This window comes from Cervus canadensis, chromosome 5, assembly GCF_019320065.1.
Source record: "Cervus canadensis isolate Bull #8, Minnesota chromosome 5, ASM1932006v1, whole genome shotgun sequence".
In the NCBI taxonomy this organism is placed as follows: Eukaryota; Metazoa; Chordata; class Mammalia; order Artiodactyla; family Cervidae; genus Cervus; species Cervus canadensis.
In genome coordinates this window covers 47,899,247-47,921,356 of record NC_057390.1, presented here as the reverse complement: position 1 = coordinate 47,921,356, position 22,110 = coordinate 47,899,247, and the positions used below count along the sequence as shown (strand labels likewise).

Here is a 22,110-nt window from a genome sequence, read left to right as displayed (position 1 = left end):
GTAGGTCCTTGTTAGTTGTCCATTTTGAATATTTGCTCTGTAGGGTCAAAAAAGAATCAGACATGACTGAGCGACTAAACATAAGCATAGGGTACAAGATGCCCATTTAAGGGTGTGGCCCTGGCAGGACACATGAAGGAAGAAGCCCCTGCAGAATGGGCCACCTTGGAGGTTGGCAGCATCTAATAAGGTGGAAGCCACTACCGGCCTCCAGGAGCAGAGAAACAGCCACTGGGCCCTTGGAGTCCCTAGGAGAACTGCCTAGAAGAGGACAACGGCATAGCAGAGGCAGAGCTTAGACCCACCCACCCTGGGAGGAGGGGGTCTCAGCGGAACCTAGTCAGTGGATGTCTGGGCCGGGACTTCCCCCATCATAAAAATCCCCCAGTCCAAACGGTGAACCCAGATTCCTCTTAGGGAAGTTATGGCAGCATTCTTGGGGATGACAACGGTTTCTTTTCTTAAGCCTCGGGAGATTTTTGAATTAAGTATGTGTATTTGTTTATTTTTATTTATTTTCGCTGTGCTGAGTCTTCATTGCTGCACACTGGCTTTCTCTAGTTGGGTGAGCGGGGACTACTCTTCATTGCAGTGCGCAGGCTTCTCATTTCGGTGGCTGCTTTTGTTGCAGAGCATGGGCTCTAGGTCAGCAGGCTCAGTGTTGTGACTCATGGGCTTAGTTGCTCTGCAACATGTGGGATCCTCCTGGACCAGGGATCAATCCTGTGTCTCCTGCATTGGCAGGCTGACTCCCAACCACTAGACCACCAGAGAAGCCCCAATATATAGCTGTTTCATTGAATTAAAATATAGCATTACTATTTTTGAAATAACATCTGTACATACTGGATTTATGTATTTACAAAATTTGAGAATTTGGCCTGTTGATTTAAAGTGTATAATTGATTTTAGACTTTTGAATTTAGGTTGGAGTCAGTAAATATATAAACAGAGCATTTAAGAGAGCTGAGGGCTTAACCATTTTTGTAAGTTTAAACAACTAGATTTTCAAGGATTACTTAAGTACTTGGAAAGATTTATAATTATATATAACTTAATTATATAACTTAAGCATTTAGAAAAGGAAATTTAATTAATAAACATATAAATGCAGTTTAAAATACTTAAAGTTTATTTAATTCCACTTTTTAAATGAAAATAGGCATTAATCAAAGTAATTAAAAGTAATTGCTCAATGTTGAGTTTGAAAATAGAATAAGATTTGTAAGTTGGATTTTAAAATTTAAGGAAGAATCAGGATTTCGTAACTATTTTTTTTTAACTGAACTAACTTCCTTTTGAATAATCTTTCTTTTCTATATTCAAAAGCCTTAAGAACCTAAAATCTCCCACTGTGAGCCTCATACTTCTTAGGGAGACGGCAGCCACCATGCAGACATCCTACTGCTATTTGGGTCACCAAATCTATGCACCAGATGTATCCACTGTTCCCTCCTCTTTCCAGGCACCAACAGAGTCTGGTTCCCTCATCATTGTGCAGCCCCCCTCCCCCGCTCCCGTTACCCTCTCTCCACTGGGGGGACCTTCCCCACACCACCAACTCTGCGCTAGTCAGTACACAAGCCACCACAGGGGCCAGCATGCAATAATTGGTAAACTGTACTCTATGCATTACACCCGTGGATTAAGATACCTGAAAATTAATCTTTCAAGATACTATAGTGCTGAGTGTTCTTGTAATTGCCAATGAGGATATGTGGACACTGAAATGTAAGCTTCCACAGTCAGTTGTGGACATGAGACCGAGTTCTAATGATGTGACATTTTTTCCAAGCCTTATAAAAATGTCACAACTGCCATATGGGTTAGGACGGCTGCTATCAAGAAAACAGAAAACTACAAGTGTTGACGAGAATGTGGAGAAATAGAAAGACTTTTGCCCTGCTGATGAGAATATAAAATGGTACAGTCACTGTGGAAATAGTATGGAGGTTCCCTGCCAAATTAAAATTAGAAAACTATCTGACCACATGATCTGACAGTTTCATATCTGGGTATGTGCCCCAGAGAATTAAAAATGGGATATCGCACACCCATGTTTGTAGCAGCACTATTCACAATATCCCAAAGGTGGAAGCCACCCAAGTGTCCATCAACTGGTAAACAAATAAAATGTAGTCTATACACACAGTGGAATATTGTTGCTGGTGCTCAGTTGTGTCCGACTCTTTGCGACCCCATGGACTGCAGCACACCAGGCTTCCCTGTCCTTCACTGTCTCCTGGAGTTTGCTTAAATTCATGTCCATCCAGTCGGTGATGCTATTATGCAGCCTTAGAAAGGAAGGAATTTCTGACACCTGCTACAAGATCGATGAATTTTGAGGACATTATGCTGAGCAAAATAAGCTCACAAAAAGACAAATACAGCATGATTTCATTCTTACGAGTTCCCCAGGGGAATCAAATACAAAGAGACAGAAAGTAGATGGTGGGGGCCAGGAGTTGGGGGAGAGTTTCAATTTTACATGAAAAAGAAGTTCTGGAGATGATGGTGGGAATGGCTATACAACAATGTGAATGTATTTAGTGTCACTGAGCCAAACACTTAAAAATTGTGAGGCTGGTAAAATTATGAGTATTTTACCACAATTTTTTAAAAAACTCACAATGGTCACAGGCCGCATTTAGTGCCTAGTTTTTAAAGGATTTTCCGGGGCTTCCCTGGTGGCTCAGATGGTAAAGAATCTGCCCACAATGCAGGAGACTCGGGTTCCATCCCTGGGTCGGGAAGATCCCCTGGAGAAGGGAATGACAACCCACTCCAGTATTCTTGCCTGGAGAATTCGGTGGACAAAGCCTCGCGGGCGACAGTCCATGGGGTCACAAAGAGTCAGACATGACTGAGTGACTAACACACACTTAAAGAATTTTCCAGAGATTCTGTGGAGATTAGACAGATATGAAATAATAGCTCTACTGAATGACACCCTGGCTCATTCCCAGATGACATGTGATCTTATCAGAGATAGAGACACAGGGGCCTGATGGCTTGTCCCATCCCAGGTTTGCATGAAATCAAAGTACATCTGGGACCTAGAATACACTCTCTGGCCAGCAAGTGACTGTGCCAAGGCCTCCCTTCGAGTGTTTTCAAGGTGCGTTTGGTTTAACTCTCATTACACCAGAGAGAAGGACGTGGCCTTTGTGTTTTATTCTTGTTGTTCAGTAGCTAAGTCCTGTCTGACTCTGAGATCCCATGGACTGCAGCATGCCCGGCTTCCCTGTCCTTCACTATCTCCTGGAGTTTGCTCAAACTCATGTCCACTGTATTTTATAGGTTCTCTTTTTCTGTTGTTAATCAACAGATCTTTGCTAAGAACCTATGACATACAAGGAGCACAGTGCTTTGAGAAAAGTTTTAGGTTGAACCTTAAGACACTGCCAACATTCAACCATTTTGACCTGTGGGGAAGAAAGGCAATTTCATATTGTTCAACCTAAACTAGTCTGATGGGAGAGAACCGATAAAAGACACAGAAAGGCTGGCTAGCAGTCCACACAGACAAACCTGAGGTCTTCCGAGAGGGGCTTTTTGACAAGGAAACCAGGTGAAGTTGGGACATGGGTCTGATGGGCAGAGTCACCTGAGTTACAAAAAACAGCCGCAGAGGGAGGCAGAGTGCCAGGTTCAGGCTGCGTGTGGAATTGTGAGAATGCAGTTTGGATCAGGAGATGCTGAGGAGCAGAGAGTCGAGGGCAGTGGGAGCACACCTGGATCTAGAGTCTGGACGGCCATGGCTCCACGGGGAGGAGGGAGTGGGTAGACCCAGGAGTGAAGTGAGGACATGGAAGCCGATGTCCAGGAGGGATGGGTGGTTGAGGAAAGGAATTAGGGAAGTCAGAGAGGCTAGCAGTTCCCACTTAGTGCAGCAGAGCACGGGGGAAACAGGGAACAGAGCATCACGTACCAAGGGTAGGGGAGAAAGAGGGGGTGCGGGCTGCAGTGGGGATGGCGTACTGCCCGAGAAAGGCAGGAACAAATGATTCAAGTGAGGAGGAGGAGGAGGATGGGAGCAGATGGAGGTTGGGCTGGGTTGTGCTTAGTCACGTCCAAATTTTACCACTGAGCCAACAATGTCCTCTTTCATCAGGACCATTTAGCAGGTTATACAAAGGTTCTAAGCATTTTACATTATTGTGCAAAGCAGCTCACCTTCTCTACATGAACAATGTTTATCAGTTACAAGATCATCCCGAAGTGACTGACAGCAAGCAGCTCTGCACGTGTGCATCTGAGGCCGTGAAGGTGTGAAGATTTCAGGACTTTTCAAAGATCACACCGCTGGAGTGATCTTGGTCAGGCACAGGCTTACATCCAGTGTGGACACCAAGGTCGCAGGGTTCGAAGAGCAGGGAGGGAGGACCACTTCTTCTTGGCCTTGAGGCTTCTGCAGGTCCTGACCTGTTCTTGGAAAGTGCCAGGTCCTCAGCCATCAGTGGGAGCTCAAGTACAAGGCTCTGGTCCTCTTGTTCCCAACTTCGGTTGTAGAACCCAGTCCCCAAGCTGAGGTGACATTGCTTAGTCACTCAGTTGTGTCTGACTCTTTGCGACTCCATGGACTGTAGCCTGCCAGGCTTTTCAAATGCCCACCCTGGCCAAGGAGGCCATGCATTTTAAAACGCTGTCACAGCGAGCTTTTATATAATTGTAGGGCTCATCCATCTTCAGCAGTGACTTACGGTCAAGTCACAGGATCCCCCAAGGAAGGAACACAGACTCTCCAGTTCACTTGTGAAGCTCAGAGCTGAGCTGGAGAAATGCAAGTGGAGGTGCAGGCAAAGAGGATTTTTTTCTCCAAGCTCATTCTCAAGTCCACTGGCCTAATCATGGGCCATGACTTGTGTCAACTGTCCTCACTGGACTGATCTGTCGATTTACTGTGTGGGGCTGGGGTTAGGCATCCATCCCAGGGGGTGGGTAGGAAAAGCACATCAGAACTTTTTTTTTTTAAATTACACAAAAAGAAAAACTTAGTTGTATTAATATTTAGTGTTGTTTGATATTTTTACCAATATTATTCAATATTCTACAATACATATAAAAGTATAAATAAATATACACAGTTAAAAGAAAAAGCCCATTCTAGTCCTGATGATCAGACGTTTCTCTCTAGACGACCACAGAAAGGGCAGGCTGTAAGGCAGCAGGTCTGCACACAGGGTCGAGGGTCAGGACAGTACCTGCCCTGCAAGGCCCCACCCCCTGGGAAGGTTCGGGAACCCCTGCCCTCCAGGTTGGAACCTGAGCCCTTGAGGAGCCTGTTCTCCTGGCTGGAGCTGTCACTCTCCAGGTCTGAGTCACTATATCTGGCCAGGGGTACTGTCTGCCGGGAGAGGGTGCATCACCCCCACTTTTATGGTGGCTCAGATGGTAAAGAATCTGCCTGCAATGTCGGAGACCCAGGTTTGATCCCAGGTCAGGAAGATCCTGGAGAAGGAAATGGCAACCCACTCCGGTATTCTTGCATGGAGAATTCCAAGGACAGAGGAGCCCCTGGGGGCTACACTCCATGGGGTCGCCAAGAGTTGGACATGAGTGAGCAACTAACACTTTCCACTTTCAAGTTAACATCTACCCCCATGTGCTAGTGTCAGGAGGGTGGAGCCCTCATGAGCACCCTCATCAGAACAGCCTGGGAAAAGCCGGCTCTCTCTACTATTGGAGGGTTCAGGGTAGATGTCTGCAAATGGGCAGGCCCTGGCCACAGCCCGACCACGAGACCTGGCAACCTCAGACCTCCAGCCTCCAGAACTGTCAGGAATAAATCCAACATTTCTAAGCTGCTCGGCTGCAGTATTCTGTCACAGTGACAGGAGCTGAGACTCAGCAGAAGTCTTCAGGACTTTGGTTTCAACTTTTGCCTGATCCTTGATGGCTATGGTGCTATCAGCTCAGGCTGAGAAGGGTGGGGGGCTTCATCCCACACAACACAGAGAGAACAGAGGGGTCTCCACTCAGGAGAGGGTGACTTCCAGGGGTGTGGGCTCGCCAGTCAGCCGAGGTGAGGACACAGGGTGAGGTCAGGATCAAGCATGGCTCCTGGGCGGGGCGGGTGGTGGCTCCAGGATGCAGAGTCAGCTGGAACCTCCTTGAACACTGGAGGAGGCTGAGTCTAAGCCGGCGTGGGCTGACTCCGAGACCACGGAGTGAGGACTACGCTCCAAAGGGCCTCCTGGAGCCAGGGCTCTGGATGGAACTCCCAAGGAAGCCAATGGGGATGAGGACAAGGACGGTGTCAAATGAACCACTCGACACATGGAGGCCCGACTGGCATCTCCCATGGTCCTGGGCACACGGGACAATCCCGTCCCAAGTGCCATGCCAGTCAACCCCGTGCAACCCTGTGAACTACAGAGGTGAAAGCAGCCCTCCTGACTCGTGAGCCGACACTCAGAATGGCTGGATACTGTGCTTGAAGTCAGGGGCCAGTAAGGATGGCCTGGCCCTTCCTGGGACAGCGGATGGCACCCGGATCAGGTGTTAGAGCAGAAATACTGAATACACAAGCCACATACTTGCTGATGAAAAACACTGGATTCTAGGGAGCAGTTGGCCAAAACCAGACCCATATTTATTGAAAAGTAGAATTTTAAATGAAAAATTTCCAACTTTGTTACACTTGCCATCTGAAATTTGGTCTTACTATTTTGGCATTCTGGTGCTGGGTGGTAGGAACAGTGAAAGATCAGATCATGAAGCAGTCAGCACATGGAACCCAAGACACAGCGGTACAGCACCACAGATGCTTTGGAAACATCAGATCTTCAGAAGATATCAAGGAATGGAACTGCAAGACTTGCCCAGTGAAGAGTTCCCTTTGAGAGGCACTTTGGGAGAGCAGATGGACAGCTTGAGTGCCCAAGAAACATGAGTCTGTGGCATTCTGCAGAAGCCACGTGTGGGGATCCTGGTGGCTCTAGACTGTAAGTCACAGGCTCTTCCTGGAAAATGAAGGCACATTTAACGCAAACATGAGCAGAGTCACACAGACCACAAACCACCAAGTGTTACTGTCCTCCAATGTCTGTGCAAAGAAGAAGGGAACTGCAAGACTTGTCCAGGGAACCTCTGGGTGTGCAGAAAGGTGACCTGGACGGACTGCTGGTGATCCACACTTCAAACCACACGGGGACCCTGCTGGACACCCCTAACCCCCCCTCACAGAACCTCATAGATGCAAATCCTGATCGACTCCAGGGAGCTAGAGATCCCCTCCTCAGTTGTCTGAGATTAAAAATAACTGTCAATTACAACCATAAGCCTTAAAGAAGTTCCTTAAGCCAAAACATGTGTTTGTAGTGTGTCCTTTATTTCTTCCTGAATGGCTGTGTGTATCAGTATTTTGGTGTCCAGGCACTCTCAGCATAGAGGGACTCCTGCATGAGGCCAAGGTGGAACTTACAACAGGAAGATCCGAGAGTTGGGAGTAAGTGGGATTTCCACGACAAAGCCCAGGATCTACCTGTTTTGTCTAAGGTGATGGTCTGCTGTACTCACCTACAGGTCCATTCTTAAGTAACTAGGTACCCCCAACCTCAGATTCTTGTTTAGTTCCTAAGTCGTGTCCAGCTCTTTTGAGACCCCATGGACTGTAGCCCGCCAGGCTCTGTCCATGGGATGTCCCAGGCAAGAACACTGGAGTGGGTTGCCACTTCCTTCTCAAAGGGATCTTTTTGACCCAGGGATTGAACCCAAATCTCCTGCATTGGCAGGCAGATTCTTTATCACTGAGTCACCTAAGCGCCATCAATTTCAGGTACCAGACACCAAATTTCTAATTTATCATCAAACGTATAACAAAGGCAACAACTAAAGATACAATGAACTCGCAGAGAGGTGCCTCCCAAGGCTGGCATTGTGTGTGGGGAGGTGTGTGGTCCTGAAGCCAGACCCTGGGCTTGCCACCTGCTCCAGGAGGCAGCAGCCACATCCTCGTGCAATCACCTGTTGACTCACCTTCTCCATCTGTGTGATGGGTATGATCTCAGGACCACTCAAGGAGCTGGGACGAGGATGCCGAGTCCAGCAGAGAGGGAGAGATGAGCACACGTCTGCTGCAAGCCAGTGCTCTCTGGCTCTGTATTCCCAGGGCCCAGCACTCAGAGGGGCTAGACAACGGCTTCCCCAGTGCATGAAAGGCAGGCAGGAGAGGGGAGAGGAAAGCTAGAGGAGAGAAGGCTAGCTGATAACAGTCTGGTGACGTATATAATTTCCAAAGAGTAATTTTAAGACCAAACTTGAGATTCTGGTTTCTCTTGGAGTCACGCTAATTAAAATTTATTATTTCAAGATACAAAAATGTGGTGGTAGAAAAAGAAAACACACAAGTAATAAGTTTGTTAGAAGTCCTCCCTCAAAACGCTCCCCTGGGGGCACTGAGTGCTCACGCTCATAGGAACTCCTTCCCCATTGCTCAGTCCAGGCTTGGCAAAAGATGAACACACACGGGGTCTCGTCATAATACTTTTTTATTACAATATCCAAAAAATTGAGTATGCAGTTTAGGAGGTCTCAAGACCCCTTCCTCAACTGTAGGAATGTGCCATCTCAAGACTGTATATTGGAACTATAAAGGAGTTCGGATGTAAAGAGAAAAGAAAATGCAATTTCTCCATAAACATTCTGTGTCTCTTACTACCAATCACATATCCTTTTGTAAACCCTGAAAAATTTCCCTGTAAAGCAAATACTATATATATATATATATATTTTGTGTGTGCGTGTATGTGTGTGTGTGTGTGTGTGTGTGAAGTGTGGGTCGCTCCCCTCCCCAAAGATCACCTGTTTTCCTTAATCATCTGCATTAGTGTCAACAAATGGCTACAGGTACATATGACTTTGAGAATTAAATACATCACTGTGAGATTGAAACGAGCCGAAGGGCAAGAGGAAAGAGCACTCTGCTGATGGCACGTCGGGGGGGGGAATTTCCGAAACCACCGTCTCCCCCAGTCTCTGGCCCCTCTTCTGCAAACCGGCATTCCAGGACCTCTTCTCTTTATTGCAAGCGCAGCCCCAAAGGCACTGGACAGCATCTTCCCTCCCGTCTTGCCCGGTGGTTCCAGTATTGCTAAGAGCACCCGGGGTTGTCCCCGGAGAGCCTGGGAGCCGTGGGAGCACAAACGACACGGATGGAGGGCTGCTGGGGTCAGGACTGGGGGTCCCCAGGCAGGTGCCGCCTGCTCTGTGGCTCATGGACATAAGGGCAGCTCTGGTGCATCCACACGGCGCCCAAGGTCTGTAAGGGGGGGTCTGCTGGCGCGAGCGGTGTGAATGGACTAAGGCTGTCTCCCATGGAGGAGGAAAAAAGTGAACCGACTCGCTCTGTCCACCTCCCATCACGAAAACCAGCCGGGAGGGCCCGGGATGGCAAAGAGTGGGGCGGGTGGCAAATAACCGACCTGGACAAAGAAGGGACCAGGCGGAGAGAACGGGGCCTGCAAGAGAGCCCAGCCAGGGCGCCTTCCCGGGGCATCACTGCAGCGCCCGGACGAGGTAGAGCTTCTCCCCGTGCTCGCTGGTGAAGATGGGGGCCTTCTTGTAGTGCTCCACCAGCTCGTCCATGGTGTGGAAGCGCCGCTGCCCAATGCAGTAGACGTTGTCCACCAGCTGAACCTTGAAATGCTTGTTCTTCCCTGATGCTTTGAGAGACACGGAGAAGTCACTGGGCTGTGGGGGAAAGAGAACACACACGGGTTACCACTGGGCTCCGTGCACTGGCTGGGGAGCCTGGGCTCCAGTCCACACCCAGGGCAGCCACCTCCTGATCTTTAGAACCACCTGGAGGCTGGTGAGATGCTCGTGTTCTGGATCGAAGAAAAGTGACACTGTACTTAGTACTTTCGGTGTAAAATGTACTTTCTCTATTTGAAAACTGGAGACTTGTTCTGAAATGCACAGCACCGATGCTAACCAATGCACGTTTTTCATTTCCCCAGCTAGTTCTTGGATTTGTAGAAAGTGGTCTGTACATAGGCAGCGGCTAGAAATACACTTCCCCTGGCTTCTACCACTATTAGGAGCTCAGCCAACAACATGGTGCTGGCCCAAATATAGACACCAAGGTCAATGGAACAGACAGATGAATGAATACAGAAACTGTGGTGTGTGTGTGTATAGATATATATATGAAATTGGAATGTTACTCAGCTATAAAAAAAAGAATGCATGCGAATGAGTCCTAATGAGGTGGATGAACCTAGAGCCTATTATACAAAGTGAAGTCAGAAAGAGAAAGACAAATATTGTGTATTAACACATGTGTATGGAATCTAGGAAGATGGTACTTATGAACCTATTTGCAGGGCAGCAGTAGAGACACAGAGAACAGACCTCTGGGCACAGTGGGGGAAGGAGAGAGCGGGACGAACTGAGAGACCAGCATGGAAACATACACATTACCATATGTGTACGGCAGCCAGTGGGAATCTGCTCTATGACACAGGGAGCTCAACCAAGTGCTCTGTGACAACCTAGAGGGGCGGGATGGGGAGAGAAACAGGATGGGGCTTCAGAAGGGAGGGGATATATGTACACCTGTGGGTGATTCATGTTGATGTGTGGCAGAGGCCAACACAATATTGTTGGGTAGTTATCCTCCAATAATTGTATTTTGTTCTATACTTCTCTATTTTGTACAATTATAATCTTTGATTAAAAAAAAAGTCAATGGAACAGAATAGAGAGCCCAGAAATAAATCCACACTCTCAGGGTCAATTAATCTGTGACAAAGGAGGCAAGAATATACAACAGAAAAAAGATGGTCCCTTTAATAAGCAGTGCTAGGAAAGGTGGATAACTACAAGTAAGGAATGAGATTGGAACATGATGGGTGACACATACCCAATCAATGAGATGGAAGGATGTCCCACCCTGCCCTCTGCTCAACCATTCCTGAGGGTCTCAGAGCACAGAATGGCCACGTGGAGATGCCTCTGCATCCCCAAACTGGATAAGCTCCACTCTCCTTGGCTTTGTTGTTATTGTTGCTTAGTGGCTCAGTCGTGTCTGACTCTTTGCGACCCCATGGACTACAGCCCACCAGGCTCCTCTGTCCATGGGATTCTCCAGGCAAGAACACTGGAGCGGGTGGTCATTTCCTTCTCCAGAGGAATCATCCCAACCCAGGAATCAAATCCATGTCTCCTGCAATGGCACGTGGATTCTTTAACACTGAAACACCTCCTTGGCTACTGTCCAGCAGAAGACATCCTGACACATCTGTTGATCAGGGCTGCGTCTAATCCATGGCTGTGTCCACAGAGAGCCCTACAGATGGTGGGAGCTGTATGATCCAGGTCTAAAGTGAATTCTGAGCCCAGACTTCCACCCCTCCCCAAACCAGGAACTCACTGCTGATGATGACCCACCAACCCAGCCCCTGCTCACATGTCTCCCACCAGGACAAAACCAACAAGCACCCCTTCATTGGTTTTTACATTGACTCTGCAAATGTTTGAGCAAAAGTGAACAGATCTTGCAAAATGAGAGACAACTCCATATAAACCAATGACTACTCAGGGAAAGGGGGATCTGGGAGAACCCAGATCTGTGGTGGGCCGCTGGCCCTCAACAGTCACAACTGTCAGCATCACAGTATTGTAAAGTAATTATCCTCCAATTAAAATAAATATATTTTAAAAAGTATCACAGAGATGGACATATTCAGTTAGTTAGTAATTGTGTATCCCTTTGCCCAAAACAGACCAAATAAATCTTTGAGGGGAAAACCTCATCTTACCTCTACACTAAACCCAGGGCCCAGTGCCTTGGGGGAAGCCCAGGAAACACTGGGGGGATAAAATTTCAGGAAGAGATGGGAAGATCTAGATCCAATTAGGCCTTGGATTATGTGTTATTTCCAGAATCACAGCCATTAGAGGATTAGGGGCCTACAGGGGGTGGAGAGGGGGATACAGAACTTGAAAATTATTTCCCCAACTTGATCTCTTATGTTCCTCCCCCCAAAAGAGAAATGAGTCATCATGAATGATTCATCAGATCAACCAGCCATCAGCATGCACACTGCTATATTTAAAACAGATAACCAATAAGGACATACTGTATAAAACAAGAAACTCTGCTCAGTGTTATGTGGCAGCCTGGAAGGGAGGGGAGTTTGGGGGAAAATGGATACATGTATATGTATGGCTGAGTCCCTGTGCCACGCACCTGAAACTATCACAACATTGTTAATTGGCCACTGTTGTTTAGTCACTAAGTCATGTCCGATTCTTTGTTACCCCAGGGACTGTAGGCTGCCAGGCTCCTCTGTCCATGGGATTCTCCAGGCAAGAATACTGAAATGGGTTGCCATATCCTCCTCCAAGGGATCTTCTTGACCCAGGGATCGAACCTGAGTCTCCTGCAGCTCCTGAATTGGCAGGCGGATTTTTTACCGCTGAGCCACCAGGAAAGCCTCATTAATTGGCCATGTGAAGTGAAATCGCTCAGTCGTGTCTGACTCTTTGCCAACCCCCATGGGCAGTAGCCTGCACCAGGCTCCTCCGTCCGTGGGATTTTCTAGGCAAGAGTACTGGAGTGGGTTGCCATTAATTGGCCATACTTTAATACAAAAAAAGTTAAAATAGTCTAAACGGCACAGAAGGACATTTTAAGTAATCAACTGCACAATTCTCAAATCACTGCTATTTTCACGTTTACACAAGACTAATCAAGATGAATGAGAGCTGGCCTCAGTGTTATCAGTATTCCCACCCAAGCGGGATGCTGTGTATGGTTCTGAAAACAGAACAAAGTAAACAGGTCCCGCCCGACAGGTGCTCTGCACAGGACGGCCTGAGCTTCAGCCCCTTGGTCCCTGTCATGTGGTGGTCAATTCCGGTGGGTGAAGACTTGAGCAGTCAGCATGCCCTGTGTCCAGCAGTACATACATGTTAGGGACCGCTCAGCTCTCTCTTGGGGCCTCCGGTTTTTAAGAAGCAATGTGTAGTTTCAAGATCTGTTCATTTTTAGAAGCATATACGTTCTGTGCCAAAAGCCTGTGCTTTCTGATAAAGATAGAAGGTGACTTCAGTTTTACGTTTAAGACCAGCCGGGCATTGAGCTAGTTTTAGAGACTCTTTAATCAGTTCATAGACAAAGCGGCATCGTACGGAGGGAGTGTGTGAGTCGGCGTCACTATGTGATAGACTCAATTTTACTTGTGCCCCACAATCAGCAGATGACTTTCTGAATTTGCTTTTAAATTTAAGCGCCTTAATTTAGCCTCCTGATGTGTCTCCTGTACATATGCATGACAGCAGTAAAACTGGTCGCTGTAGCAGAGACAGTAATTTTTAATTTTGTGGGCTCCTGAGCAGAAACCTTGAAGTTAAGGACATGGGAGGAATTAGTTTACACCAAGCAGGGGGGTGCCGAACCTTTGGAGAACACTCACTCATTCCAGCATCTTTGTGCTTCTGATCTCTGTGCTAAAATGCACTGTTACACGTCACCAAGTTCTGAAGGAAGCCTGAGGATGAACTGGGCCAGGGCGTCTCAATTTGTGCTCCCAAGTCCAGTAGCATCACCTGGGTGCTTTTCAGAAAAAGCGAATTCTCAGGCCCCACCGCAGACCCCCTGAACGAGCAGCTCAGGGGCAGGGCCGTCCAGGGGCTTCAAATGCAGTTTGAGATGAGGTCTGAGTGAACCACCCACAGTGCTTTCAAGTGTTCAGGGCCATGAGAACAAGACAGGAATGTGATTCATGTGCTAAGACGCACCTTGGAGGAGGTGGCTCTGTGACAAACCCCACCCTCAGGCTGGGGAAGCCTGTCTCACTCTGTCCTTAGGGGTCAGACCTTGCTCTAGATACTGCCTGCAGGGGACCCCCTGGTTGGCACAGCCCGGATTCTCTTCCCTTCTCAAGAAGCCAGTCCCCTGGATGTGACAAGAAAAGGGGCTGCTCCAGAGGTGGGGGGGTGGGGAGCAGACCCCTGAGAATTCGGCACCACCAGTCTTGGTCCTTACAGGCTCGTCTTTCCCAAAAGCCTGGGGGAAGTTGTGTGAAGGATGGAGCCACACTGGTCTGCGCTGGCCGTGGGCGCTGGGCAGGAAGACTGGGAGACACTCTGAAGCGAAGCATGTCACAGAATCTTGACAAGTGTCTGCTGGCTCAACCATACTGAGAAGAGGAATGAAGCCCATGAGCCCAGCATCTGGGGTGGGACTGACTTGCAGTCACAGGGTCCTAGAGGTTGGTGAGATGCCGCAGACACCATCTCCGGTGGGCCAGTACTTTCCTCGCCCGCATCTTGAGACCAAAATGTCAACACTTCTTGCAGAGTTTCTCCTGCAAGTCGAGAAGGAACTGTTTTCAAAGGACAGGCGGTAAAGACTCCTGGCAGTGGAGAGAAGAGGTGGGCTTACCGGCCTCCAGGAAAGAAATGTTTACTGAGAGCCGAGCAGAGCAGAATGCAAACCTTCCTCCCTCCATCTGGGCTCCTCAGCTCATCTCATTGGACAAGGTGTTTCCCCTTCACTGGCTGAGGAACCACAGAAAAGTGAAGTCATTTCCGATTCGTTGCGACCCCGTGGACTGTAACCTGCCAGGTTCCTCCGTCCATGGGATTTTCCAGGCAAGAATACTGGAGTGGGTTGCCATTTCCTTCTCCAGGGGATCTTCCCAACCCAGGGATAGAACCCGGGTCTCTCACACTGCAGGCAGACTGTTTACCATCTGAGCCACCAGGGAAGCCCCTGAGAAACCACAATCAGGGCAGAAAACATTCGCTGGGAGGATGGGAATGTGTCTACTGGGGCTGCGGGCCCCCTACCCCTTGCTCTGGGTCTGCCTGTGCCTGTGTGCTGTTAAAAACAAGGGATACAGTTCAAAGAAACTCTAGCAATTTCTATGACCTTTTCTCCTTGCTAACTGACTGCAGTGATCAGCAGATTACTGGGAGCAAAGCCTGAATTACCTCTCTTCTGTAAATGAAAATGGAGCCCTCCAGCCTAGAAGACAAGCCTGTTCACAGTCCTTCTACAGTTATGGCTAACAAGAAATGGAGTAGGAAGACAGAAAGGTTTACACTGGTGCTATTAATACATGCGCCAACTGTACACACCTTTCTCATATATTAAAATTTATTAAACCCATTTCTTTTTTTAAAAAAAAAAATTGATTGATTGATTTGGTTGCTCTGGGTCTTAGCTGCAGCATGCAGGATCTAGTTCCCTGACCAGGGATTGAACCTGGGTCCCCCACATTGTGAGCTCGGAGTTTTAGCCACTAGACCACTAGGGAAGTCCCAAGATACAGTTTTTAAAAAAATTTCCACCACTGCTTTTAATTCTTGGGGGGAAACATTTCTAACAGGTACTTGTGAATTTACATGACAGCAGTATATCCATAAAGAAGGCTGAGCATCAAAGAATCGATGCTTTCAAACGTGGTGCTGGAGAAGACTCTTGAGAGTCCCTTGGACTGCAAGGAGAACAAATCAGTGAATCCTAACGGAAACCAACCTGGAATATTCACTGGAAGGACTGATGCTGAAGCTCTAAAACTTTGGACCCCTGAAGTGAAGAGCTGACTCATTGGAAAAGACCCTGATGCTGGGAAAGATTGAGAGCAGGAGAAGAAGAGGGTGACAGAGGATGAGATGGTTGGATGGCATCATCAACTCAACAGACATGAGTTTGAGCATGTTCCAGGAGACGGTGAAGGATAGGGAAGCCTAGCATGCTGCAGTCCATGAGGTTGCAAAGGGTCAGACACAACTGAGTGACTGAACAACAGCAGCAAGGATATCAATAAACATTTACATCAAGGGAGCTAATGATCTGGGGGTTTTTATGAAAATGATTCTGAATACTGTTACAGATGAATTATTTGACAGAGTTTTCAGGTGGCTCAGTGGTAAAGAATCAGCCTGCCAATGCAGGAGATGAGATGCAGGTTTGATCCCTGGGTCGGGAAGATCCCCTGGAGTAGGAAATAGCAACCCACTCCAGCATTCTTGCCTGGGAAATTTCACCAGAGAAGCCTGGTGGGCTACAGTCCATGAGGTTGCAAAGAGTTGAACAGGACTGAGCTACTGAGCATGTATACACTCACACTTGCACTCTAGTTTGAAAGAGCTGTTTTTCAGTTCCCACTGATTTATTGAACACTCATCTCTCTCCATGTTACACTTGCAGCCTGAAGGGAGGTTGTCTGGACCCCTGGTGGCAGCAATCCCGAGCTACAGGCCACCAAGTCTGACCTGAGTTCACAAGCCCAGGGGTCAGGGGGTGCAGAGGAAGGGCTGGGCATGCTGGTACCTCCTCTGGCTGCTGCTGGCTCCCGGTCACTCTGAATCTACACACACATGCTGGACAATTGCATCATCAGTGAATGTGGAGAATATTTTCTAGGGTCTCACGCAATGCTGGGATTCAACGGCCGACAGGATGACACACCACGCACTCCAGTGCCGAGCGGGCTGCCGTGGGGGCAGCACAGCCACGTATGAAGGCGGTTACACCTGTGAGCACAGGCCCCGTCGTGGGACCCAGGAGCACGGCTCACAGAGGCTTCCCAGATGGAAAGGAGGAGGAGTGAGGTGTGAACGGCATGTGTGCCTAGACTGGGCAGGGAGGGAGGGTGTTGTGGGGATGGAGGCAGCTGTACTCTACAGTTTTCCAGATGTGTGCGAAGGTCCACAGGAGGAGAGAGCATCATCTGGGCAGTATGCAGGAGAGGGCGATGGGAGGTCTCCTCCCATCATGGACCAGGAGGAGCCACTGAACCACCCTAGGCCACGTGACTGGGATTCCCCCAGGGCACCCAGTGACACAGCCCAGCTGCCTGCACCACCTCCTGCTCTCGCCATAGATCAGGTTTCAGGTAACAAGCAGCCCTCTGTTCCACTTTCTACAGCATCTCCCTCCAAAAGAGGGGATTCAGCACTCTTCACCTTCTTTTACACATAATAGAGCAGAGATAAAACTCCATCCAAAGCCCTTCGTAATAAATGACACAAAAACATAGGGACACAAAATATGGGGAAATAGACGATCTCTTTGGGAGCTTTAACATCTTACAGAGAAAAACGGCTTCCTACACCACAGGCTGATGCTTTGCAGACCTCAACCCAGTTGTAAGCTGTCACTTTCTACAGCAATTGAAAACATAAAATACTGACAGCTTACAGAGTACACAGAAATTTAGTTACTGGTTATTCTTCACTGTAAGATAGTTTCCTAGCTGTATCCACAGAATAAGTCTGAACAAATACATAAGGATTTACAATGAGCATTAGAGAAGGCAGGTAGGAATTTTGAATTTTCTAGATTTAATGATATGGAAGGAATATAATGATTAAATATGAAGAACTGACACTATTTCATCTTTAGCTGCTAAAGGTAAATGGCAATTAGAGGCAAGGGATGAGAGCAAGAGAGGGGGAGAGAGAAAACTCGATATTAAGATGCAAGATAGAAAAGGGCCAAAGCAGGGTCATCTGGTTTATTCACTGGCTGATAAACCATGTCTAACACACGCCTCTGAAATACCCACACATCACTGACCCCGGATATCGTAAGATATGCCAATGCTTTGCTTGTTGTTCTGAAATATGTCCCCCCCTCCCCCTCACCCAAGCACAGATTTCCCAGAACTCAGATCTTTTTACTTTTCAATACAGAAAAATACGGAATATTTTTAAATGCAAAGTATCAAGCAAGAATCTTGCTCATTTATACTGAAATTGCTTGGGATATTTTAAAAAAATGAAATGCATCTTGAAGAGGCACTCTAAAAAAGCGGCTATGCTTACTGAGGAATCACAGGTCCTGCAGCGACCAAAGGTGAGCCCTGAGCAGAGACCAAGAGGAAGGAAAAGGAAACTGAATGGGGATGCCTGTGGGTCCTGCAGAAACCGGACTCTGAGTCAGGTCAGGCTGTGGCACTCCGGGCTCATGAAGCTTTGAACAGTAGGCTCTCATGTTAGAGATGCCAGAGTGAATAGGAAAAAGACAACAGATAGGCAGAAAGAAGACGGGAAGGTGCTGGCAGGAAGTGGAGGCAGGCAAACGGATAAGCGATGGACTTATCCATCTGAACGGCTCCTCACAGTTGCAGATGACAGGTGGGCAAAGACCTGGTTACGAGAATGAAGACAGCGCAGCCGGCTCACCCTGCCGTCAGGAGAAGAGCAGCAGCACACCTGAGAGTCCCTGAGCATCTCTTTGGCACAAGATAGGCGCACACACGGCAGACAGCGCCACGTGTAACAGCGGGTTCCAGCCAGACAAGCAGCCCAGCACACCCTTGGGCCACATGGCAGCCTTCAGGCCGAGCTGGGGCCATGGCAGGGGCAGAGCTAAGCAAGTCCCAGAGAGCCTCTTCCCCACCCCGAGAGCCAGTGGCCCAGCAAGCGATGAGCTGTCATAGCTCAGTTTTCTAAATTAAAACAGAGGGAACAAAATGTGGAAAGGCTCCCCCCGCCAAAAAAAATGGTTAAAATAAACAAGCAATACTTTAGTTATTTAGAAAAGGCTTTCTCCTCTCATAATCCGAGACAAATGTAACACTGCTGCTTCTTCAAGTTCCTAGGGGTGGAGTGCAGATAAGAAAAGTACCCTCCTCTACCTCTAAAAGGACCTGGTCCTGAGGTCTGACAGGGACCATGGCCTACTTGTCTCATGGACAAGTCACAGGTTTTCTCTAAGACAGTGATACTCTCTGCCTCCTGCTAAAGACTTTCCCCTTCCCTGGCCCCATAGAGAAGAACCTGGGGGCACTGTCTCCACTCTGGGGGGCTGCTTTTACCCCTCTCCTTTCTAAGAAGCCTCTTCAAACCCAATGTTCCTAAATCAGCACGAGACTCCTTGACTCTGAATCATCCTTGTCCCTTGATCACCTCCTACTGTGACAGGGTCTCTGGTGCTTTCTTTGAGTTTCTGCTCAGGCGGGTTGCAAGCACTCTGAACCTGATTCTCTGAAGCCTCCTGATCTGTGCAAGGACCAGGCCTCATGTGAGAACAACTTAATGTGATGTCCTGCCAGAAACCATTGACTCTGGATGAGAAAAGCTTGTTGTCCAGATTTCAGATGCAGCTACTGTCTAGGTCCCAGGTGCTCGCCACCATGAGCTGCTGCCACCAACGGGGGGCCGGTTTCCACCCCCATCACAGCTGCCCCTCTCTGTCTGAACAGAAACCACTTCTGTGGGCTTGAACTCCCTCTAGATCAGTCAACAGGAATCTTGACTGTGCACTTAGTAATCACAGTATTAACCTTTTCGGGGACAATTACAGTACATAGCATGGGCTGACTAGTCTTACAGGTTGCATTTAGACAATTAAACTAAAGTCTACAGGAAACAACAGAAAATGATCACACTGGACTCTATCCTCAAAACTCACACTGGACTCCATCCTCAAAACTTTTGCTTCACTCTGGCAGGTGTATTTGCAAGGACTGACAAAACCAGCTTAGTACCTCCACAATGAAAACACAAAAAGGAACCTGGAATGACAGCCCAGTTCTCCCAGACAGACTTGGCCACACATATGAAACACAGACCCCAAATCTGTGCTGGAAACAGGTATGCTCCAAGTTGAGAGGCCGCACACCGCTGACTCAACTTGTACACAGAAACCTCTCTCTTAACAGTTGTCCTTTTCCTTTTCAGTTCTGTTCCTGAGTGCTTTAAAAGCTTTTCAGAGATAAACTCAGTGGTGCCTGTGGCAGGGACATACTGAGGATTACACACTTTAAAAACAGGGTGTCTGCCTTGCTGAGAACATCTGATGCATCTCAGACCCAGAGAGGAAACAAGGTTGGGTCATCAACGCAGGGAAACCAGGGGAGAAAATGATGTTTGGGTCTGCAGGACAGAACAGGGGTGACCTCACTCAAGAGGCAGCAAAATCTCCAAAAGCTGAGACACTCTGTACTTGCCATCTCACCTACAAGAACGCACCTTGCCAACCAGGGGTACAGCAGAGGCTGGGCAGTCCAAGTGGATGTCAGCATAAGATGGGGCTGGGGCCTCAGGACACAGGCTGTATAGAGCATCTGTGTTCATCTTGCTTAACATGAGCCCCACATACCCCTGCTGTCTGAGGCCATTCACACACCTCCACACACTTTCATGCTCTCAGCTTCCTTTCTGTGCACCACCCACCCACCGAGGGTTCTCTATCCTGAGGAGGAAGCCGTCCTGCATGGCCAGTGCATACCCACACATGTGTACACACCTAGATGTGTGTATACATGCACACCCAGATGTGCTCATGCATGTGCACACACATGCACACCTTTCCACCCACCCCGCCCCACACTCACTGAGCACTCTGTCTTGATGAAGAAGTTGCCCTGCATGCCGGGTGCACACATGCACACACAGAGAGATGCACACCTGTGCACACCCAAACACGTGTACACACCTTTCACCCACCCTGCCCCACACTCACCAATGATTGTCTTGATGAGAAAGTCGCCCTGCACACCTGGTACACACATACAGAGATGCACACACACACATGTGCACACATGGACACCCCTCCACCCACCCAACTCTGTGCTCACTGAAGACTCGCTGTTAGGTAGGAAGAAGTCGCCCTGTAAGCCTGGTGCACACGCAGAGATGTCCACATATGTGCACACCCAGACACAAACACAAGCACACCCCTCTGCCCACCCACCCCATCTTGCACTCACCGAGGACTCGCTGTCCCGCACAAGGAAGTCGCCCTGAACTCCCCGCGCGTTGAGTGCGCACTCGGCCTGGTGGCGAGTCACGTTCCCGTAGTACCACTCGCGGCCTGCGAACCGGCCGGCACGAGCAGGCCCCGTGGGTCCGGAGCCAGCGTGCGGGGCCGGGCCCTCGCTGAGCACCACCACGTAGTTCTTGGGTACCAGGCCGACCTGGCCACGCGCGTTGCGGCAGCGCCACCACTCGGGGTCGTTCTCGGGCTTTTCGATCACCTCCATGGTCTCGCCCTTGTCGAAGTTGAGCTCCTCCTCGGTGACCGAGCTGAAAGGGTACAGCGTCTGCACCACCTGCAGCGCCCGCGCGCCCTGCCCATTGCTGAGCGTGGCGCCGGGCCGCAGGCTCGAGCCCCCGGGCGCGTCGCCGGCTGCCTCGTCCAGCTCCTCCAGCACGTAGTTGGACGGGAACCAGCCCACCTGGCCGTTGTAGCTGCCCCGCCACCAGCCGTCGCTGCACTTCTCCATGACGGTGACGCGCGAGCCCTTCACCAGTGACAGCTCGTCCTCGCGCTCTGCTGCATATGCGAACTTGACCACGGCGGGGATGCTGAGGTCGTAGATGCGGTCGGCGCCGCCGCCGTTGGCGGGGAACTCCGCGTCCGTGCTGGGCGTGGGGGATGCATCGCGTGCACTCGTCTTCCGGCGGGTCCTTCCGAGGCCTGTGGAGAAACAGCAAAGCTCAGCACAGGGACCAGGTTCAGCGGAGTGGGACCCTGCAAGGGCTCCACGCAGGGTCCCAGCCAAGGGGCAGTGCCTGCACACAGATACAGAACTGACTCGGCCCCCTGGCTGGTGACCAACCAGTCAAAAACAGAGGTAACAGTGGCCAAATGCCTGAAAGCTGGGAATTACCATATCTGATCTCTGCTTTCCTCAAAAAAGAAAAAAAAAAAAAGTCAGAGCACCAGCAAACCAAGAGGATAAAATTGTGTAAAGTCTGAAAATGATGAAAGCAGTGATATGCCACTAGGAGGAAAACAAAACAAACAAAATAGGCATCCATACAGAAACATCTTCTGCATCAGGACAGAGGTATCTTCTGTGTTGTGGGTGGGAAATTGGACCAAATGACCTTGAAGACCCTCCCTAGCTCTCCTCAAGCCTGTCCTGCTCTGCTGGCCACCACCTGTCCTCCACTCTGGGGACACTCGGCACTCTTCCAGGGTGGCAACAGAGCAGCAACACTGGAGAGAAACCCGTACCCTTCTCCTTCCTTCCCTTCTTTTCTTTCAAAACTGCACTGATTTCGCACAAGTAGTGATGAGTGATTTAGAAAAAACAGCGCATGCAGTAAATTTAAGGCAGAATTTTTCATATTCTGGTGGCAAACCCACAAGTGGATCAGAAAATCAGTTTAAGAGGGTCTGAGCAGCCTGTATGT

The 22,110-nt window shown here is 49.0% G+C and overlaps 1 protein-coding gene across 5 annotated transcripts in view; it reads right to left on the bottom strand.

The window, feature by feature from the left end:
- Positions 1–8,474: 8,474 nt before the first annotated feature.
- Positions 8,475–22,110, bottom strand: part of NCK2 (NCK adaptor protein 2) — a 112,197-nt gene continuing 98,561 nt past the window's right edge. For all 5 annotated transcript variants that reach the window (XM_043468813.1, XM_043468815.1, XM_043468817.1 and 2 more), the window contains 2 exons: positions 20,679–21,388; positions 8,475–9,693 (listed from right to left, as the gene is read on the bottom strand). In XM_043468813.1, coding sequence (XP_043324748.1) covers positions 9,499–9,693; positions 20,679–21,388 — 905 coding nt within the window. In that variant the 3' untranslated portion in view covers positions 8,475–9,498. The remainder of the gene's footprint in view (positions 9,694–20,678; positions 21,389–22,110) is intronic.